At 38.1% G+C, this 23,662-nt stretch overlaps 1 protein-coding gene across 2 annotated transcripts in view; it reads right to left on the bottom strand.

Moving 5' to 3' along the window:
* ATP7A (ATPase copper transporting alpha) overlaps positions 1 to 23,662 on the bottom strand; it is a 144,831-nt gene that overhangs the window by 65,651 nt on the left and 55,518 nt on the right. The window contains exon 2 of one of the 2 annotated variants that reach the window (XM_061179377.1): positions 14,638 to 14,778. The exons of the other annotated variant lie outside the window; for it this stretch is intronic. Within the exon in view, the coding sequence (XP_061035360.1) occupies positions 14,638 to 14,757 (120 nt within the window). The 5' untranslated portion in view covers positions 14,758 to 14,778. The remainder of the gene's footprint in view (positions 1 to 14,637; positions 14,779 to 23,662) is intronic. 2 annotated transcript variants of the gene reach the window in all.

The following is a 23,662-nucleotide window of genomic DNA, read 5'->3' as shown; positions in this document are numbered from 1 at the left end:
TGTAAATTGAGTGCTTTGTCAGAATTTTCATTGCTAATATAATTTTATTTTGCTTCAAAAATTATACAGCTGGGACTTCCCCAGTGGTCCAGTGGGTAAGACTCCTCGCTCCCAATGCAGGGGTCCAGGTTTGATCCCTGGCCAGGGAACTAGATCCCGCATGCATGCCGCAACTAAAAATCCCACGTGCTGCAACTAAGACCTGGCGCAGCCAAAATAAATAAATATTTTAAAAAATTTTTTAAATTATACAACCAATGCATGATTATTCACTATAACAATTTAAATACAAAGAAAGGAAATAGTGCAAGTCCCTCTTTACATCATTCCTCCACTGCTAGTTTTTACCTTGGATTTGACATTTCTTTGATCCTTGGGATAAAGTTCAACTAAATCAGAAACCTAAGCCTCTTTGAATAACTGATTCTGCATCTTCATGGATGGACGAGTATTACCTAAGAATTTATATAAGGCAAAATGCCTATATTACTCTAACACGGTGTTTGAAAAAAGAAATGTTCAGTGTACTATCATCATTTGCCATAGCAAAAGTTAGGGGGAGAAAGTTCCAAATAGAAATAAAAAGATTGATTTCTATATGCTGATAGGGAACAGTATCTAAGATGTATTTGCTAAGTGAAAATAGCAAAGTATAGAACAGTATGTATATAGTATGCTTCCATTTATATAAAAAGGGGATACACACACACACATACACAAACACACACACATATATATAGTTGACCCTTAAACAACAAGCAATTGGGGGGATTAGGGGCGCCCCACCCCTGAGGCTGTTGAAAATCCGTGTATAACTTTACAGTTGGCCCTCTGTATCCTCAGTTCCACACCCTCGGATTCAACCAACCATGGATCATGTAGTACCACAGTTCATATTTTTTGAAAAAAATCCATGTATAAGTGGACCTGTGCAGTTCAAACCCGTGTTGTTCAAGGGTCAACTGTATAAACACACACATATAGATATATACATGTAAATCATTTTATATTCAGAGTCTATTTCTGGAAGAATCCATACATACTAAACTGATAACTGGTTTCTTTTGGGAAGGGGATTTTACTCTGGACATGTGTTATTTTTCCAATAATTTTTTTTAAAAGTTACTTTTAAGGGGTTTTTTGGCGACGTTGTGCGGCTTGTGGGATCTTAGTTCCCTGACCAGGGATTGAACCCTGGCCCTCTGCAGTGAAAGTGCCAAGTCCTAACCACTGGACCACCAGGGAATTCCCTAGGTGGTCATTTTTTTAAAGGATAGTCTGTATTAGGAAAATGGACTGCAGCCTTTAACTGAGTAAAGGGAAAAAGCACTCAAAAATGCAGTTAAATTTCAAGGACAAAGTAATTTGTTAATAAGGCATTAACCTTTAGTGCCATTCAGTACTTATATCTAATTAAGTTTATTTTACATTACCACTTTCAAAAGGCCAGACAATCCCAAAGAAAGACCTTCACATTATCTGCCCATTTTATTCTTCCCCTGAACAGACCACTGGGGTGATTAAATAAACCTTCAGGTTAATCCCTTTAAAGTCTACAGTCTTGACATTGGCAGAACAAGAGTATTACACTCATTTATAAACTTCACAATTTAAGACACAATTCCCAAAATGTATTTAAAGGCTGAAGCTGCAAAGATATATAATCATATTCGTTCTACTTTTCCAAAATTAGAGACTTCTTGACTATTCACTTTCCTTGAATTCTGTTAAAGCTCTAATCTGTTCCGCTGTAACATTTTTTAAATAAAGCAACCCCACTCAATTTAACATCACAATTACATTACTTCATATCAGAGTTTTATTCCAAACACTACAAGAGCTCCTTGACTTAGTCGAAACAATGTCCTATTCAAATCTGGTTTCTAAACTGACTGCACATTGGTCGTAATTATAATCTCACAAACTATGATCCAGAAATTTCAAACCTTAACAGTCCTTGAAAAGTGATCAATATTTATGTATTAACATGTTAGGCTGCATTATGACTATAAATTATGTTTGGACAAGGACAATTTTCTTTTTTTTTTTTTTTCTTTTTGGCCACACCGCAGGGCATGAGGGATCCTAGTTCCCTGACCAGGGACTGAACCTGTGGCCCCCTGCAGTGGAAGCACAGAATCCTAACCACTGGACTGCCAGGTAAGTCCCAAGGACAATTTTCTATATGGTGCCTAGAAAGAGGTGAATCCACCTTTTGTGGACTTAATTAAAGGATTGTGGTTAAAATATTTTACTTTTGCAAAAACAGATAACCATGTAAACACATTGCTAAGACTCCTTCCAGGGTCTCAGAACTGGTCAATGCCAGTAAGGGGCTCTGAAACCTGAGCTTCATTAACATCACCATAAATCTGTCTCTGGGCCTAGAAGACAACACTCAGTAAAATATTTTTTAAAGGAACGAGAAAAGAGGAAAGATCACTAGTATACTCTATATCATGTGGGCTTTTGACTAAAGAAGGAGAGGCAGAGCTGGAAAAGGCAGAAAAAGTGTGTTTCCTTTCATTTTCAGCAAACAAATTATGACTGTGCCCTGGAAAGTATAGCCTTAAGTATCTGTCACTGGGATCCATATAAATCACTGTTGATAACACAAAGTGCTTTCATATTATATTTCTGCTACTTTTCCTTTACAACTTAATCCAATTTAATTGCATTTTTCTGACCTTAAATAGGTCATATTAAGCAGTGGTGAATTCTGGGAAGATGTGGTAAACATAGCAGCCTTACATATGAGTGGGGTGCAACAGTCTTTGGGGAAAATTTATACAGGAATGTACTTGCAAATGTCAAAACAGAATCTAGTCCTTTAGTTATACATAGATATGCTGGCAAAAAATTAATAATCGAAAATAGTTTGTCAGAGAGTTGGGGGTTTTGGAAAACGCATTAGTTGTCAGTAGACAATATGAACCTAAATCACTTGGAGAAACTATGTGAACTAGTTTCTGGATGGTTAAAACAGCTTTACTTCAATCAGCACAGACACTTAATTAGTAAGATTTAGCTTCTATTCTGGCCTTCAGCACCAGCCATGTTAGATCAAGCGGAGGAAGTTTAATTGGTTTCATTTGAAGATAAATCAAGTGGAAGTGCCATATTTATTATTCACTGAAATTAAATTATTCATTTTTAAAGTTTTGGGACTGCAGGTTGCAGAGCTACTTTGCCATCCTCTTTTCTAATTAGCAAATTGCAAAAACATCCATTTGATTTTCGGACAGTTACAATTAGTGAAAAAAATTACAAAATGTTTTTATAAATGTATTTTGAATATAAATACATTTGAGAAAACCTGCAGTATAGTTAATAAAATTTACCCGTCATCTCTCAGCTTTTCCAACTTGGCTCTCTCCCCAAAGCAAATTAAAGGCAGGAGCATCCTTGGGGGGGAGGAGGGGAGGAGACAATGAGGAAGCCGCTAAAGTGTAGTTATGCCAAGGTAGATGGTGAATACAAAGGAAAATCCTACTTTTGGAGAATGTGAAAGGGAAAAATTCATATCCAAGAATTCACATGGATGCCTACAGGACAGAAAACTTAGCAGAAGGCATATTACACTGTGTAAAGAAAGCTTTTCCTGCCACAACCATCAACATAGTCTTAACTGACCAGAGTGTGTAGTTTAGTAAGCAAATGAGAAACACTGCTTTCCTCCCTCCCATACATGTAAAATGGATACAAAGTTTACTTTGTCCTCTCTGGACAAGATGAATATGAGACTCAGACATGCAAAAAATCACCAAGAGTTTCAGGTATAGAAAAGAATCGCCCACATATTGGCACCACACTTCACATGTGGTAAAATTTTGTATCAAACCTCATAAGGAATCACTATGTGCCAATTAGCCAACTTTTTGTAATAAAAACAAGACAAACTGAAGCCAATCTGCTCAAGATCTCATGAGACGTCTGAATCACAGACGAGAATACCATAAGGAGGGGACTTCCCTGGGGGTCCAGTGGTTAAGACTCCACGCTTCCAAGGCAGGGGGCACGGGTTCAATCCCTGGTCGGGGAACTAAGATCCCACATGCCGCGCGGCACAGCCAAAAAAAATAAAAAAGAATACTGTAAGGACAAGAAAGCATGAATCCTGTAGTTCACAGAAAAGCTAAAACCCATTTTGAAATCTCTGAAGAATAAACGGGTAAAAGATTAATGTTTAGATTAAGATTAAAAGACAGATCAAAAGTATTTGATCTGGAGATACACAAAATATTCTGGTTCCATGAAATTAAGCCGTATGAGCTGTTTGTAAATTCTGGAAATTAATCCCTTGTCGGTCACATCATTTGCAAATATTTTCTCCCATTCTGTGGGCTGTCTTTTCGTTTTGTTTATGGTTTCCTTTGCTGTGCAAAAAGCTTTTGAGTTTAATTAGGTCCCATTTGTTTATTTCTGTTTTTATTTCCATTACTCTTGGAGACAGATCAAAAAAGATATTGCTGTGATTTATGTCAGAGAGGGTTCAGCCTATGTTTTCCTCTAAGAGTTTTATAGTGTCTGGTCTCATATTTAGGTCTATATCCATCTTGAGCTTATTTTTGTGTATGGTGTTAAAGAATGTTCTAATTTCATTTTTTTACATGTAGCTGCCCAGTTTTGCCAGCACCATTTATTGAAGAGACTGTCTTTCCTCCACATTGTATGGTCTTGCCTCCTTTGTCATAGATTAATTGACCATAAGTGTGTGGGTTTATTTCTGGGCTTTCTACCCTGTTCCTTTGATCTATATTTCTATTTTTGTGCCAGTACCATGCTGTTTTGATGACTGTGGCTTTGTAATATAGTCTGAAGTCAGGGAGCCTGATTTCTCTGGCTCCGTTTTTCTTTCTCAAGATTGCTTTGGCTCTTTGGGGTCTTTTGTGTCTCCATACAAATTTTAAGATTTTTTGTTCTAGTTCTGTAAAAAATGCCATTGGTAATTTGATAGCAATTGCATTGAATCTGTAGATTGCTTTGGGTAGTATAGTCATTTTCACAATATTGATTCTTCTGATCCAAGAACATGGTACATCTCTCCATCTGTTGGTATCATCTTTAATTTCTTTCATCAGTGTCTTATAGTTTTCTGCATACAGGTCTTTTGTCCCCCTAGGTAGGTTTATTCCTAGGTATTTTATTCTTTTTATTGCAATGGTAAATGGGAGTGTTTCTTGAATTTCTCTTTCGGATCTTTCGTTGTTAGTGTACAGAAATGCAACCCAATCAAAAAATGGGCAGAAGACCTAAACAGACATCTCTCCAAAGATGACATACAAGATGGCCAAGAGGCACATGAAAAGATATTCAATATCGCTAATTATTAGAGAAATGCAAATCAAAACTACAATGAAATACCACCTTACACCAGTCAGAATGGCTATCATCAAAAAATCCACAAACAGTAAATGCTGGAGAGGGTGTGGAGAGAAAGGAACCCTCCTACACTGTTGGTGGGAATGTAAATTGGTACAGCCACTATGGAGAACAGTATGGAGGTTCTTTAAAAAAACTAAAAATAGAGCTACCATATGATCCAGCAATCCCACTCCTGGGCATATATCTGGAGAAAAACATGGTCTGAAAGGATACATGCACCCCAATGTTCATTGCAGCACTGTTTACAATGGACAAGACATGGAAGCAACCTAAACGTCCATTGACAGAGGAATGGAAAAAGAAGATGTGGTACATATATACAATGGAATATTACTCAGCTATTAAAAAGAATGAAATAGTGCCATTTGCAGCCACATGGATGGACCTAGAGATTGTCATACTGAGTAAAGTAAGTCAGACAGAGAAAGAGAAACATTGTATAATATCACTTGTCTGCGGAACCTAAAAAAAAATGATAAAAATGAACTTATTGACAAAACAGAAACAGGGGAGCGTCTGGGCAAGATGGCAGAAGAGTAAGACGCGGAGATCACCTTCCTTCCCACAGATACATTAGAAATACATCTACACGTGGAACTGCTCCTACAGAACACCCACTGAACGCTGGCAGAAGACGTCAGACCTCCCAAAAGGCAAGAAACTCCCCGCGTACTTGGGTAGGGCAAAAGAAAAAAGAAATAACAGAGACAAAAGAATAGGGACGGGACCTGCACCAGTGGGAGGGAGCTGTGAAGGAGGAAAGGTTTCCACACACTAAGAAGCCCCTTCGCGGGCAAAGACTGCGGGTGGCAGAGGGGGGAAGCTTCGGAGCCATGGAGGAGAGCTCAGCCACAGGGGTGCGGAGGGCAAAGCAGAGATTCCCACACAGAGGATCGGTGCCGAGCAGCATGCACCAGCCCGAGAGGCTTGTCTGCTCACCCGCCGGGGCGGGCGGGGGCTGGGAGCTGAGGCTCGGGCTTCGGTCAGATCACAGGGAGAGGACTGGGGTTGGCGGCGTGAACACAGCCTGAAGGGGTTAGCGCACCACAGCTAGCCGGGAGGGAGTCCGGGAAAAAGTCTGCAGCTGCCGAAGAGGCAGGAGACTTTTTCTTGCCTCTTTGTTTCGCGGTGCGCAAGGAGAGGGGGTTGGGAGCGCCGCTTAAAGGAGCTCCAGAGACGGGCGCGAGCCGCGGCTATCAGCGCAGACCCCAGAGACGGGCAGGAGACGCTGAGGCTGCTGCTGCCGCCACCAAGAAGCCTGTGTGCGAGCACAGGTCACTATCCACACCGCCCCTCCCGGGAGCCTGTGCAGCCCGCCACTGCCAGGGTCCCGTGATCCAGGGACAACCTCCCCGGGAGAACGCACGACGCGCCTCAGGCTGCTGCAACGTCATGCCGGCCTCTGCCGCCGCAGACTCGCCCCGCATCCGTACCCTTCCCTCCCCCCCCACCCCCCCCTGAGTGAGCCAGAGCCCCCGAAGCAGCTGCTCCTTTAACCCCGTCCTGTGTGAGCGAAGAACAGACGCCCTCAGGCGACCTACACGCAGAGGTGGGTCCAAATCCAAAGCTGAACCCCGGAAGCTGTACGAACAAAGAAGAGAAAGGAAAATTTCTCCCAGCAGCCTCAGAAGCAGCGGATTAAAGCTCCACAAACAACTTGATGTACCTGCATCTGTTGAATACCTGAATAGACAACGAATCATCCCAAATTCAGGAGGTGGACTTTGGGAGCAGGATATATTAATTTTTCCCCTTTTCCTCTTTTTGTGAGTGTATATGTGTATGCTTCTGGGTGAGATTTTGTATAGCTTTGCTTTCACCATTTGTCCTAGGGTTTGGTCTGCCCATTTTTTTTTTGTTTTTTTACTTAAAAAATTTTTTTTCTTAATAAATTTTTTCTTAATAATTTTTTCCTTATTTTTTATTTTAAAAAATTAAAAATTTTTTTCTTAATAAGTTTTTTTTATTTTTTATTTTAAAAAATTAAAAAATTTTTTCCTTAAAACAGAAACAGACTTACAGACTGAGAGAATGGAACTTATGGTTACCAGCGGGTAAGGGTGGGGGGGATGGATAGTTAGGGAGTTTGGGATTGACATGTACACACTGCTATATTTTAAATGGATAACCCACAAGGACCTACTGTATAGCCCAGGGAACTCTGCTTAATGTTATGTAACAACCTAAAGAATTTGAAAAAGAATAGATACATGTATATGTATAACTGAATCACTTTGCTCTACACCTGAAACTAACATAACATTGTTAATCAACTATACTCCAATATAAAATAAAAAGTTAAAAAAAATTCTGGTTCAAATTTAATGATTCATGCACTTAAAATATATAATGAGCTTCTGATTATTAGAAAGAATCCATCAGATTCCTAATTTTAAATCCTGTACTAAATCTGATGTCCAGTTACACAAAGCTCCCTTTAGAATATTAACATCTACTCTGGGCAGTGTGTCTAAAATTTATCTTTTGCATGTGGATATGAACTAGTCAAAAGAAAAGCATTTTAGGACTGATGCAAGCTGATCAAATTCCAAAGTTGCATTAACTTTCCATCATCACTATAATGAATATTGTATAAAAGCAAAATTACAGAAAACTTCTGGTAAATATTATAGAACCACTGCCAATATAAAGTTGTTTTAATGATGCTGAAAACTTAAATATATTAAAATAATAAGAAGTACATTATACAAATGAAGACACAAGCCAGTTAAAATTACACATTAACTCATTAAGCCCTGGCAGTGAAAATAAACATGCTGAAGAGTCAGCAATTCACAGTAAAATACTTAAGAAAAAGCATCCATATATTACCATCATTATAGTAGAAATCCCCAAACTTTTGGGAAGGAGATATTGTTAATTTCTTTGGGCCCTTAGATACAAGTTGCAGAGAAATAGGAGAGAACAGGTGGGGAACCAAACTTAATGAAGCATGGGAAAGAGTGCTGAAATTAACTGTGCTCCAAACAGTGCTGAGAATCCTGAAGAGTGACAAGGAAAACGGTGGGCAGGGGGCAGCAAAAAGGCTTGGAAATGACATGGAGATATACTAGGAAATTCCAATCCACTAGTCAGGGACCTCTACCTTAACAAAGTACAACAGGCAGGAAGGTCCAGATCAACTCTTAAAAGCATCAGCAAAATACATTATCAAATTCAAATGATGAGAATGTCATGAAAATAAGTAGCAAGGGTGACAGGTACAGGGAGGTTCCTTGTACTAGGTCTTCACTTTTGTGTATGTTTGAAATTTTTCATTAAAAGTATTCTTTGACCAAGTGGGGCTTATCCTGAGAATGCGTGGCTAGTATAACATTTGAAAATCAATCAATGTAATTCACCATATTAACAGCCTTAAAGAAGAAAAATAATATGATCATATCTAGATGCAGAAAAAGCACTTGAAAAAATGCAACATCTATTCATGATTACAAATAAAAGCTCTCAGAAAACCAGGAAGATAAAGGAATTTCCTTAACCTGATACAGGGCATCTACAAAAACCCTATACTAACACAATACTTAATGGTGAAGGACTGAATGTTTTCCCCCTACGATCAGGAACAAGACATAGATGTTCACTGTTCCCACTCCTATTCCAAATTGTAATGGAGGTTCTAGACAGAAAAGAAATAAAAGACATACAGACTAGAAAGGAAGAAATAAAACTATTTTTATGCCCTGATGACATAACTGCTTATGTAGAAAATCCCAAAGAATCTACCAAAAAAGCTAATAGATTTAATGTCAGTTTAGCAAAGTTCAGGATACAAAATCAACATACAAAAACCAACTGCATTTCTGTATGTTTGTAATGAACAACTGAAATTGAAATTTTAAAAAATAGTACCATTTAAACATCATCTAAAAACAGAAAAATACGTGAATATAAGTCTAACAAAATATATGCAGGATCTGCAGACTGAAAATTATAGATCCCTGATAAAAGAAATCAAGGAATACCTAAATAGAGAGATATAGCATGTGCACAGGTTTGAATACGCAATATTAAGATGTTAATTCTATCCAAATGGATCTACAGAATCAACACAATCGCAATCAAAATCCAAGCAGATATTTTTGTAGAAACCTATATACTGATTCTAAAATTCATATGTAAACGGAAAGAAAATAGAACAGCCAAAACAATTTTGAAAAAGAACAAAGTTGAGAAATTACACTACCTGATTTTAAGATTTATTATAGGCTGCTCTCACCTTTTGAGACAGACCGCATGCTGTCTATGGAATGTGTATCTCTCTAAGTAAATCCACTTCTTACCTATATCACTTTATCTCTCACTGAAATCTTTCTGTGACAAGACGTAAAGAACCTGAGCTTCATTAAGTCCTGAGACCAGGAACTAAGGCCTCCACCCAGGTGGAGGATGGTAACTTCAGGCTGAACACGAGATTCCTGGAGCACCACCCTGTTACCTCACCACCCACCAATCAGAAGAAAGTCACACACCCTGCAGCCCTCACCCCAAATTTTGCCTATTAAAAACTTCTCCCTGAAAACCATTGGGGACTTAAGGAGGTTTTTCAATCATGAGCCACCCATTCTCCTTGCTTGGCACTGCAATAAATCTTTCTCTGCGCCAAAAAAAAAAAAAAGATTTATTATAAAGCTACAATAATCAAGACTCTGTGGTATTTATTGGCCAAAGGACAGACACACAGATCAATGGAATAGAACAGAGCATACAGAAATATACCCATAAATATATGGTAAATTGATTTTCAACAAAGGTGTAAAGGCAATTCAATGGAGAAAGAATAAACTTTTCAACAAATAGAGCTGCCTGGAAAACTGGACATCCATATTAAAAAAAAATTAACCTCAACCCATACCTCATAATGTATTCACATTAATTCAAAATGGATAATAGATCTAAATGCAAAACCTAAAATGAAAAAACTTTTAGAAGACATAGGAGAAAAATCTTTGTGATCCTGGGTGAGGCCAAGATTTCTTAGATATGACACCAAAAGCATGCTCCATAAAGGAAAAAAAGTAGGTAAAGTGGAATTCATCAAAAGTAAAAACTGCTGCTCTGGGAAAGATACTTTTAAGAGATTAAAAAGACAAGCCACAGACTGGAAAAATTATTTGCAAAACACATACCTAAGAGAAGACTTAATTCAGAATACATAGAAAACAATCAAAATTGAATAATAAGAAAACAAAACAGCCAGCTAAAAATTTCACAAAAGGTTTGACAGACACTTTACCAAAGAAGGTATACAAATGCCTAACAAACACATGAAAAGATGCTCAATATCATTAGCTATTAAGGGAATGAGACTTAGTGAGATACCACTACATACCCACTAGAATGTCTATAACTAAAAAGACTTAGAATGTCTATAACTAAAAAGACTGTTAATACAAAGTGTTGGAGAGAATGTGAGAAAAGTGGAATCCTCAAACATTGCTGATGGGAAGATAAAATAGTATAGCCACTGTGGTAAATCAATTGTCAGTGTCTCAAAAAGTTAAACATACACTTACCATATGATGGAACAAATCCAATCCTAGGAATTTGCCCAAGAGAAATTAAAACTTATGTCCACACAAAGACTTAGATGTGAACATTCAGAGCACTGCTTTTCATAATCACAAAAGAAAGTACAAACAATCCAATGTCTCTCAACAGGTGAATGGGTAAACAAACTTTGGTACATCCACACAATGGAATACTCCTCAGCAATAAAAAGGAAAGAACCAGTAATACATGCAAGAACATGGACAAATCTCAAATGCACAATGCTAAGTGAAAGAAGCCAAACTCAAAAGGCTATATAACATATGATTCCATTTACATGGCAGTTTTTAAAAAGGAAAACTTACAGGAACAAAAAGTAAAAGTAAAGGGGAAGGATGATTTCAAAGAAGGGTTACCAGATTTAGCAAATAAAAATACAGGACAGACCCAGTTAAATTTAAATTTCAGATAAATGACAAATAATCTTCAGTGTAAGTATAGCTCATGCAATATAATGGTTAAACAATATAATGGTTCTTAAATGGTTCTTAAACTTAACCTGTGGTCCCAGGACCAGCACCTTTAGAGTTACCTGGGTACTTATTAGGCATGCAAATTCTCAGGCCCCATTCAGATCTACTAAAGCAGAAACTCTGGGTGTGGAACCAGCAATTTATGTTTTACAAGCCCTCCAGGTGATTCTCATGGTATGGTTTGAGAACCACTGTTCACTATACCTGTAACTGGCAAAAAAAGAACTATAAGAAGCTAATATGAAGAGAAAGGGGCACATGAGCCTGTTTGATAAATCAGTTTACCATCATCAAATATTAACTGAACAGACAAAGGGTGTACAGTAGGTTCTCTGAGAAGGGACTACAGAAGTGATCCTCAACTGAGGGCAATTTCGCCCCTAGGGGACACTGGCAACGTCTGGAGACATTTTTGGTTGTCACAAGTGGGAGGAGAGGCTACTGGCATCTGGTGGGTAGAGGCCAGGTGGGTAGAGGCCAGGGATGCTGCTAAACATCCTACAAAGCACAGAACAGCCCCCCAAAACAAAGAATTATCCAGCCCAAAATGTCAATAGTGCTGAGGCTGAGAAAGCTGGACTTAATCAAAACATATTTTTTTAACCCCAAAGCCTTTAAAATCAAAGACATTTTTACGAACACGGAAATAAAAAGATTAAAAAGGTAGTGACAAATAAAATATAATTCAAGGTGTCTCATACTAAAAATACTAGAACTATTCTGAGGAGAATTTATAGAGACTAGTGATACAGAGCTAAAACAGCAATTTGGTGGTAGGAGGCACCTTTATGATGAAAATACCAGGTTCCTTTATTTTTAGAAGTTATGTGAGAGAATAAATTGGAGATCACAAGTTTGAGAACCATATACAAATTAAACTGCATCTGTAGACATTGTATGACCACAAAACATACTGGCCCAGGAATCATGGAACTTGAGTTCTAGTTTTGTTTGGTATTAAGTAGCTGTGTAACTTAGCACAGGTCACTTCCTTATCTGGGCTTCAATCTATTGATCTGTAAAATGAGGGGATTAGACGACTTAAGTCATATCTAAGACCCCTTGCAGCTTTAACATACTATGTCTATGTCAAAAAAATGAGCACAGGAAACATTCAAATACATTTTTTACAGGATATGAGGGGGCACAGTATCATTTTGTTCCCTTTGGGGTAGTCTTGTGTTGACTTTGGTACTTTTGGCTTTTGTGTTTAGAAGGCGCTAAACAAAGTTTAGGTTTTCTTATTTATTTATAACAATTATATTAACAATTCATGTTCATTGCAGAAAAATTAGAATATACAAATAAACCACTCTTTTCCACTAAGTAGGATTCTGAGACCAATTATAGCAGGAATGTGTTAAGATAGTCTAGCAAAAGTCAATTTTATTTTTGCAATTAAAAATTGAAGTGAACTCAAATCCCTACCACCTTTCTCAGTCCTGGGCTCTGCCCAGGGAGGCTTCTACACAGTCTTTTTTGGCAGTTTGTCTCCGGGAAATGGAGAGGCTCCCTTTCCCCCTGCTTTGCCCCAGGATAGCCAGCAGGATCTCCCTGATCTCCTGTTGTCCTCACTCCCCAACAGAGAGTTTCTATCCTCTTTGATAAAAGCTCAGAGTTTTTATGAATCAGGAGAAAATGCAGGCCCTGAGAAACCTATCCCTGCCGAAAGGTTCCCTTGGGCCATGCTTTGGATTTTCTGCTCTTTATATTTTTATTTTACTCTCCATTTTTCTGCCCTCCCCTTGCCCTAGGTCTAAGCTCAGCAAAGGCGAGTGCTCAGGGCAGCTCCTAGGCCTGGACACCTCTCAGGGAGGAATTAGATAAATGTTCAGCATGCCCATGCCTAGGCCATCTAGTTTCATCCTTTAGTTACCCAGGCCATTAGCTTCGGGTTATCCCCTCTTATATCTGCAAACCCAATGCTTGGAGCGGCAGCATAGGGCTCTAACAGGAGGTGATACCTCGCGCTTTCATTTCAGAATTTGCCAACTTAGGGGCCTGGCTCTGGAAGGCAGTTTTCTTAAAGGGGACTGCATCCTGGGTGACCCGAAGTCTCCAGACCTAGAGGGACAACTGTGCCCTCCCTTCTCTCCTTCATGTTCTCTAGCTGGATTGATTCAGCTGTAGAAGCCATTTGGTCTGTTGCACTCCAACATACCGCTAGGTTCCTTCCAGAGTCACTGTGTCACATTAGCTTCCTTTTGGAGGGAGGGTGATGTGGTTGAATACTCAGAGAGCAGAGGCAGTGGGTGCGCATCTTTAGTTCCCCATCTTCCGGTTTCACCTCCGGCCTTCCTCTTGCCCTAAACCTGAGCGCATCATGCCAGGCCTCACTCATACAGGATGGTGTCAGCTCACTCCTCAGCAGTAATCTAGGGTGTGTGGGAAGCTTAGGGCTCTGGGGAAGAACAGAATCGAAGAGGGGAGTGATGTGGGTGGAGGCACCAGTTTTACATCACACCCCCTTTGTAAGCTGGTGAGCTGGGCTTCAGTTTTCCCCAGACCATGCACACTTTTAATTTATTTGAGAGAAACTAATTGTACTTTCACTGCAGTATCTTGTTATTTTTTATTTGTGATTTAAGAAATGTGAAGAGAAAATACACAGACACATAATGGCTAACAGTGTTTTTTTCATTCTTTGTTCTAGAGCTAACCAGTCTAAAATTGTTTGGTAATGTCACTTAATGTAATTAATTGTAATGTATTCTTTTAAATAAAATGATTTATTGATTAAATAACATTGAAGTGAAAATGTTTAGAAAATTAGTTACACTTTGTATGCATGCTCTTAGAGAAGACTACATTATTACTAAACATAGTAACTGTCATGCTATAAAAGAGAAAGAAACCTCACAATCCTTTCTCTGAGAACATATATTTTAGATCAACATGAGATTAAGAGTAATAAAAAGTATATCAACATCTATATACTTATAAAATATATATTGATAAATATACAAACATAACGTCCAGATTCCATCTTCAGATGTTTTTAAATTTTAAAAATGTATTATTTCTTATTTTTTTAACAAAAAAATAAGTTAATGGGCTGAAGAAAACTTATTCAGCTTCAAGGTTAGAAGTGTGATAGTCTTTATGTCATACGTGTCAGTGTGTCTGCATCTGTCTCAGTGTTAGAAGTAATTTCCCAGAAGAATTCCAGTCAACAGCATTTGACTTCACTGATTTCCAAGGAGTAACTTACTTTAATGTGATGTACACCGTTCAGTTTTCCAATGTGCTGTTCAATGGTCCAAACACAGGAACTACATGTCATCCCCTCAACAGAGATGGTGACAGAATTCACACTCATACTTGGATCCATTTTGATTTCTTCTTTACATTCCTATTAGAAACAATGAACTTGTTAATTTCAGCCATGGAAATAATCCTTCCTCTGACATGCACTCCAATGTTCACTGCAGCGCTGTTTACAATAGCCAAGGCATGGAAACAACTTAAATGTCCATCAACAGAGGAATGGATAAAGAAGATGTAGTACATATATACAATGGAATACTACTCAGCCATAAAAAAGAATGAAATAATGCCATTTGCAGCAACATGGATAGACCTAGAGATTATCATACTAAGTGAAGTAAGTCAAACAGAGAAAGATAAATATCGCATGATATCGCTTATATGCGGAATCTAAAAAAAATGATACAAATGAACTTATTTACAAAACAGAAATAGACTCACAGACTTAGAGAACGAACTTATGGTTACCAGGAGGGAAGGGTGGGGGGGAGGGATAGATTGGAAGTTTGGGACTGACATGTACACAATACTATATTTAAAATAGATAACCAAGAAGTACCTACTGTATAGCACAGGGAACTCTGCTCAAAACACTGTAATAACCTAAATGGGAAAAGAGTTTGAAAAAGAATAGATACATGTATATGTATAACTCAATCACTTAGCTGTACACCTGAAACTAATACAAAATTGTTAATCAACTATGCTCCAATATAAAATAAAAACTTAAAAACCAAAAAACAACAAAAAACTTTAAGTTAAAAAAAAAGAAATTATCCTTCCTCAACTTTCCCACCTCCCCAACTGAAAATACCCTACTAATAAAATATGGCTAACATTCTTTTCTCTCACCTCATTTTACCCCCACCCCAGGGCCTTTGGGTTAGCTATTCCCTTGATTTAGGACTTTCTTCTCTTAGATATCTGCTTAGCTAACTTCCTCATCTCTTTCAAGTCTACTCAAATCTAACCTTCCTAATGAGTCTCACAATGACCACCCTGTTGAAAATTGCATCCCACACCCCTTCCACACACACATACTCTGATTCCCCTTACATTTGCTCTATTTTTTTTCTTATTTTCATAGAACTTATAACCTTCTAATAAACTCCATAATTTACTTACTATGTTTATTGCATATTACCTGTCTTCCTGTGGTGGTTTTAAAATATGTTGACAAATTCTTTGCTACTCCTGCCTTCAAGAGGTGGAATTTAACTCCTTTCTCTTTGAGTGTGGCCTGGACTCAGTGACTTGCTTCCAAGTCAACAGTGGAAGTGACAAAGTGTGACTTCCAAGATTGGCCATAAAAGGCACTGCAGGAGGGGAAAAAAGTCACTGTGGCTTCCTCCTTATCCTCTCTCTTGAATCACCCCATCTAGGGGAAGCTACCCGCCATGGCATGAGGATACTCAAGCAGCCTTATGGAGAGGTTCACATGGTGAGAAATTGAGGCCTCCTGTCAATAACCAGCAAAGACATAAGGCCTCCTGCCAATAACCAGGTGAGTTAACTGCCTTGAAAGCTGATCCTTCAGACTCAGTTGTCTTTAGATGCCTGCAGCCTCAGCTGACATATAGACTTACAACCTCACGACAGACCTTGAGCCAGAACCACCCAGCTAAACCACTCCCAAATTCATGACCCACAGAAACTGTGAGATAATAACTGTCGGTTGTTTTAAGCCACTAAATTTTGGAATAATTTGTTACACTGCAATACACTTCCCACTAAAATGAAAATTCCATGAAGGCAGGAATCTTTGTTTTTTTCATTGATAATTAGTTTGAATCACATGAAACTGCCATTTTATTGAGATATAATTGACATATAATATTGTATTAGTTTTAGGTGTACAATATAATGATTTGATATATGTATATATTGCAAAATTACCACCATAAGTTTAGTTAACATCCATCACTATACATAGTTACATTTTTTTTTCCTGTGATGAGAACTTTTAAGATCTACTCTCTTAGCAGCCTTCAAATATACAATATTGTTAATTATAGTCACCATGCTGTACATTATATCCTCAGGAATTATTTACCTTATAACTGGAAGTTTATACTTTCTAACGACCTTCATCCATTTCGCCCACTCCCTACCCCCCACCTCTGGTAACCAACCCATCAATCTGTTCTCTGTGTCTATGAGTTCAGGTTTTTTCAGATTCCACGTATAAGTGAGCTCATACAGTATTTGTCTGTCTCTGTCTGACTTATTTCACTTAGCATAATGCCCTCAAGGTCCATCCATGTTGTCACAAGTGGCAGGATTTCCTTCATTTTTATGGCTGAAGAATGTGTATATGTATATCACACTTTCTTTATCTATTCATCCGTCAATGGACATTGGTTATTTCCATGTCTTGGCTATTGTAAATAATGCTGCAATGAATACAGGGGTGCAAATATCTTTGAGATAGTGATTTCATTTCCCTTGGACAAATACCCAGAAGTGGAATTGCTGGATCACATGATAGTTCTGTTTTTTAATTTTTTTCAAGAACCTCCATACTGTTTTCCATATCCATTTTTAAAATGTAAAAATCTTAGAAAAGTTGAAAGAAAAATTCATCCCTAGGTGCATCAGTCTCAGTCTTAACTTCAACTGGCATTAATTATGGAACAACTGTAACTTATAGTGTGATTTGATCTGAAATAGACTCATAATTATTAGTTTATTTTTGTTATTTACTTTTAAAGTTAGAGATAAAGTTATTCCAAATGCAACACTTAACAATTCAGTTATGTCCACTGATTCTTCTTATGAAATCAGTATTAAATTACTGTCTATTTTTACATAGAGAGACTTACAATATATATTCAATATAAAAGAATACATTTTGTCTAACTTTTGTTTTTAATGACTTGAAACAGCCTTTATTCAAAGTCAAAAAAAATAATGATCTCTAATGAACCACACTGCCAAAGATTTTCACATTCTGGTAATCTATGACTTACAATCTATATGTAAAAATAAGCTGTCATTGCCCTGAGAAACTCTTCCTTCCTCTAGCCAGAGCAGCTGCTGTCAATAGGACAACATCTGAATCTTTGAATGAATGATAAGTGGAATAGGGAAGAAGTAGTAAAAATGAAGTTCTCCCTATTGCCTGAATTCTCCATCGCATGAAATTTTACAATCTAAAGAATATTATACTAATGAACAGCTTCCCTGTTTTCCAAATCTTTACTATGAAAATTTTCAACCACACATAAAAGGTTAAATAATACAATGAACATCTATCTGTATATCCTCTGCATGAATTCAACAATTGTTAACATTTTGCTATATTTGCTCTATTTTTCCTAAACTATTTTTAAGTTTTAGAGATCATAATACTTCAGCATGCATATCCAAACAATAAGGACTCCTGTAAAACCACAATACTATGATCACAGCTAAGAAAATTAATCATTGTACATCCTTTAATACCAATTCTCTATTTAAATTGTCCTAAATGTCCCAAGAATATCCCTTACAGCTTTTATTTTTTTCCAAATCAGGATCCAGACAAGGTTCACACTCTGCATTTGGTTGTGTCTCTTTTGTCTCATTTAATCTAGAACAGCCTCTCTCCTTTATCTCTTTTCCCCCAAGTAACTTTTTGAAGAATCTAGGTCAGTTGTCTTAATAGACATTGTATCCTCTTTTTAAAATACAAACTCCTCTTTGATAGGTTAAGGGGCTGATAGCTGGCATTACACCTCCTAATATCTAGGTATGATCAGTTACTACAATAGAACAGAGCCCAAATGGGACAGAAAAGGCAGGTAATTGTGAGCAAAGGATCCTTGGGATGTAAAGAACTCAGGGGCCCAGGTGAAAAGTCCAAGGCAGGGTACTTAAGGCAAGCATGAAGGCATTAGGGACTCCAACTAGGGAGAGGGTCACTGGGAAGCAGTAATGAGTATGAAAAGGGAAGTCGATAATGTCTAAAACAAACAGATCCTATCAATATTTTGTCTACTGTTAGCCCTGTGCCTAAAAAAGGAGTTGCTTCCTCTTTCCTCTTGTAGCACATGGCTGCCTGCCTCAAGGTCAGAACATTCAGACTTAGTACCTATATGGCTCAAATATGTTATGGGTCAAAATGGGGCTTTTGAGGGTTGACTCAGGTACATTACCAAAACTGACTAAATTGTTTTATAAGAAACTGTCAAGTTCAAAAAACAGAATTGGTAACAAACTTTTGGAATACAATACACTCAACAGATGAAGGCTAGTTTACCTGGTTAGTTAGGAATGTAAAATTGAAATACAGTTTTATTATGGGGTATACTCCAGACCAAAGTATTGGAGCATCTCTCAGGCTTACTGAGGAACTGAAAGAGACAAGTTAAGCAGAAAGGCACTTTTAAAGTGAGTGGATAATTCACCCTGGAAATATGTATTAGGGAGGAAAGAAATTCTGAGCATGAATGAAAATTACATTGATACAGCCACTTTTCCCACTACATCCTAATTTAAGCATGTCAAATCAACTATGAATAATATGTATTTCTTCTGCCCTCATAATTCGCCTGCATTTTTTCTTCAAAACTATACTTAAATTGGACCTTACACTCAAAACCTCAGAGAAATTCCATTCCCCTCATACTACTCTATTTTATATATATTATATATATACATTTTATAGATAAAATATAACACACACAACTCTAATTGATTTTATAATATATGTATAACCATCTTTTGAATTTTAAATGTCTCAAAGATAGGTACAAAGTCAAGAACAGTTTTTGTAACCTCCCACTGCATTTAGCAAAATGACTCAGAAAACAGACTAAGAGTGTAAATAATTTCATACGGTGTGGAAAAAAATGTATCTTTATGGGAGATGACAATATCAAAGAAACAAATCTGGCATGCAGCTATTAGCAATGAGGTGACTCTGAGAAAAAGAGCATCCAACAACACTGAGGGAAATAACTTCCAGTTATTAAAGTATTTTGAGCCACTCCCTAAACACAGATGGTAATCACCATCAGTAATAACATTTTCTAAGAGGAAGAACAGTATTATGACTAGATCATCATCTCTGATTTGGAAACAGAAACTGCAGAAGTTGAGTACAAACAAACATGACACGTATGAAGTCTGACTGCACAAAACCACTTCTTAAAGCTGATCAAAGAAGCTCAAACATTATTTTTATTTTTTATTAGTATTTTAAATTTATTTATTTTATTTATTGATTTTTGGCTGTGTTGGGTCTTTTTTGCTGCATGCAGGCTATCTCTAGTGGTGGCGAGCGGGGGCTACTCTTCGTTGCGGTGCGCAGGCTTCTCATTGCGGTGGCTTCTGTTGTAGCAGAGCACAGGCTCTAGGCGCTCAGGCTTCAGTAGTTGCAGCACGCAGGCTCAGCAGTTGTGGCTCACAGGCTCTAGAGCGCAGGCTCAGTAGTTGTGGCGCACGGGCTTAGTTGCTCCGTGGCATGTGGGATCTTCCCAGACCAGGGATCGAACCCACATTCTCTGCATTGGCAGGCAGATTCTCAATCAGTGCCACAGGGAAGCCCTCAAACATTATTTTTAAATCACCCTAAAATAATGAGGCCTCATAATTTGAGAAAGGTTTCTGGATTCTTAATAAATTATATGGTAAAATTTAATTCTTTTTTTAGATACAGTTCTACATGGATAATTTTTGATCACTACAGTAATCAAGAAAATGCAAATTAAAACCACAATGAATATCATTTACTCCCATCAGGTAAACAAAAATTTCAAAATCTGACAATACCAAGTGTTAATGAGAATGTGGAGCAACAGGATCTCCCGTATTCAGCTGGTGAGAACATAAATTAGTACAACCATTATGGAACCTGTTCGGTAATATCTGGCAGAGTTGAAGATATGCATATATTAGAACTCAACATTTTCACTCCTAGGCATATTACCCTAGAGAAAATCTCACATGTGTACAAGGGCACATGAACAAAAATGCCCATTGCAAAAAAAACCAAAACAACAACAACAAGAAAAACCCAACACTTTGGAAATAATCTAAATGTCTATCAACTGGAAAATAAAAAATAAGTGGTGATATATACATCATGGAGCATGACGCAGTAGTTAAAATGAATGAACTAAAATAGTGGTTCTCGGAGGACTGGTTCAAGATGGTGGAGTAGAAGGACATGCACTCACTCCCTCTTGCGAGAGCACCAGAATCACAACTAACTGAACAATCATCGACAGGAAGACATTGGAACTCACCAAAAAGGATACCCCACATCCAAAGACAAAGGAGAAGTCACAATGAGATGGTAGGAGGGGCGCAATCACAATAAAATCAAATCCCATAACTGCTGGGTGGGTGACTCACAAACTGGAGAACACATACCACAGAAGTCTGCCCACTGGAGTAAAGGTTCTGAGCCCCACATCAGGCTTCCTAACCTGGGGGTCGGGCTACAGGAGGAGGAATTCCTAGAGAATCAGACTTTGAAAGCTAGCAGGATTTGATTGCAGGACTTTGACAGGACTGGGGGAAACAGAGACTCCACTCTCGGAGGGCACACACAAAGTACTGTGCACATTGGGACCCAGGGGAAGGAGCAGTGACCCTATAGGAGACTGAACCAGACCTACATGCTAGTGTTGGAGGGTCTCCTGCAGAGGCAGGGGGTGGCTGTGTCTCACCGTGAGGACAAGGACACTGGCAGCAGAAGTTCTGGGAAGTACTCCTTGGCGTGAGCCCTCCCAGAGTCTGCCATTAGTCCCACCAAAGAGCTAGGTAGGCTCCAGTGTTGGGTCGCCTCAGGCCAAACAACCAACAGGGAGGGAACCCAGCTCCACCCATCAGCAGACAAGCAGATTAAAGTTTTACCGAGCTCTGCCCACCAGAGCAACATCCAGCTCTACCTATCACCAGTCTCTCCCATCAGGAAGCTTGCACAAGCCTCTCAGATAGACTCATCCACCAGAGGGCAGACAGCAGAAGAAGAACTACAATCCTGCAGCCTGTGGAACAAGAACCACATTCACAGAAAGACAGACAAAACGAAAAGGCAGAGGGCTATGTACCAGATGAAGGAATAAGATAAAACCCCAGAAAAACAACTAAATGAAGTGGAGATAGGCAACCTTCCAGAAAAAGAATTCAGAATAATGATAGTGAAGATGATCCAGGACCTCGGAAAAAGAATGGAGGCAAAGGTCGAGAAGATGCAAGAAATGTTTAACAAAGACCTAGAAGAATTAAAGAACAAACAGAGATGAACAATAAAATAACTGAAATGAAAACTACACTAGAAGGAATCAATAGCAGAATAACTGAGGCAGAAGAACAGATAAGTGACCTGCAAGACAGAATGGTGGAATTCACTGCCACAGAAGAGAATAAAGACAAAAGAATGAAAAGAAATGAAGACAGCCTAAGAGACCTCTGGGACAACATTAAACGCAACAACATTCGCATTATAGGGGTCCCAGAAAAGAAGAGAGAGAGAAAGGACCCAAGAAAATATTTGAAGAGATTATAGTCAAAAACTTTCCTAACACGGGAAAGGAAATAGCCACCCAAGTCCAGGAAGCACAGAGAGTACCAGACAGGATAAACCCAAGGAGAAACACGCTGAGACACATAGTAATCAAACTGACAAAAATTAAAGACAAAGAAAAATTATTGAAAGCAACAAGAGAAAAATGACAAATAACATACAAGGGAATCCCATAAGGTTAACAGCTGATTTCTCAGCAGAAACTCTACAAACCAGAAGGGAGTGGCATGATATACTTAAAGTGATGAAGGGAAAAACCTACAACCAAGATTACTCTACCCAGCAAGGATCTCATTCAGATTCGATGGAGAAATCAAAAGCTTTACAGACAAGCAAAAGCTAAGAGAATTCAGCACCACAAAACCAGCTCTACAACTAATGCTAAAGGAACTTCTCTAAGTGGGAAACAAAAGAGAAGAAAAGGACCTACAAAACAAAACCCATAACAATTAAGAAAATGGTAATAGGAACATACATATCGATAATTACCATAAATGTGAATGGAATAAATGCTCCAGCCAAAAGACACAGGCTCGCTGAATGGATACAAAAACAAGACCCATATATATGCTGTCCACAAGAGACCCACATCAGACCTAGGGACACATACAGACTGAAAGTGAGGGGATGGAAAAAGATATTCCATGCAAATGGAAATCAAAAGAAAGCTGGAGTAGCAATACTCATATAAGATAAAATAGACTTTAAAATAGAGAATGTTACAAGAGACAACTAAGGACACTACATAATGATCAAGGGATCAATCCAAGAAGATATGAGAATTATAAATATATATGCATCCAACATAGGAGCACCTCAATACATAAGGCAACTGCTAACAGCCATAAAAGAAAATCAACAGTACACAATAACAGTGGGGGACTTTAACACCTCACTTACACCAATGGACAGATCATCCAGACAGAAAATTAATAAGGAAACACAAGCTTTAAGTGACACAATAGACCAGATAGATTTAATTGATATTTATTGGGCATTCCATCCAAAAACAACAGATTACATTTTCTTCTCATGTGCACACGGAACATTCTCCAGGATTGATCATACCTTGGGTCACAGATCAGGCCTCAGTAAATTTAAGAAAACTGAAATCATATCAAGCATCTTTTCCAAACACAATGCTATAAGATTAGAAATCCATTACAGGGAAAAAATGCAAAAAACACAAACACATGGAGGCTAAACAATATGTTACTAAATAACCAAGAGATCGCTGAAGAAATCAAAGAGGAAATCAAAAAATACCCAGAGACAAATGACAATGAACGCACGACGATCCAAAACCTATGGGATGCAGCAAAAACAGTTCTAAGAGGGAAGTTTATAGCAATACAAGCCTACCTCAAGAAACAAGAAAAATCTCAAGTAAACAATCTAACCTTACACCTAAAGGAACTAGAGAAAGAAGAACAAGCAAAACCCAAAGTTAGTA

This window comes from Eubalaena glacialis, chromosome X (assembly GCF_028564815.1).
Source record: "Eubalaena glacialis isolate mEubGla1 chromosome X, mEubGla1.1.hap2.+ XY, whole genome shotgun sequence".
Classification (NCBI taxonomy): Eukaryota; Metazoa; Chordata; class Mammalia; order Artiodactyla; family Balaenidae; genus Eubalaena; species Eubalaena glacialis.
This window is presented reverse-complemented; position numbering and strand designations above follow the sequence as displayed.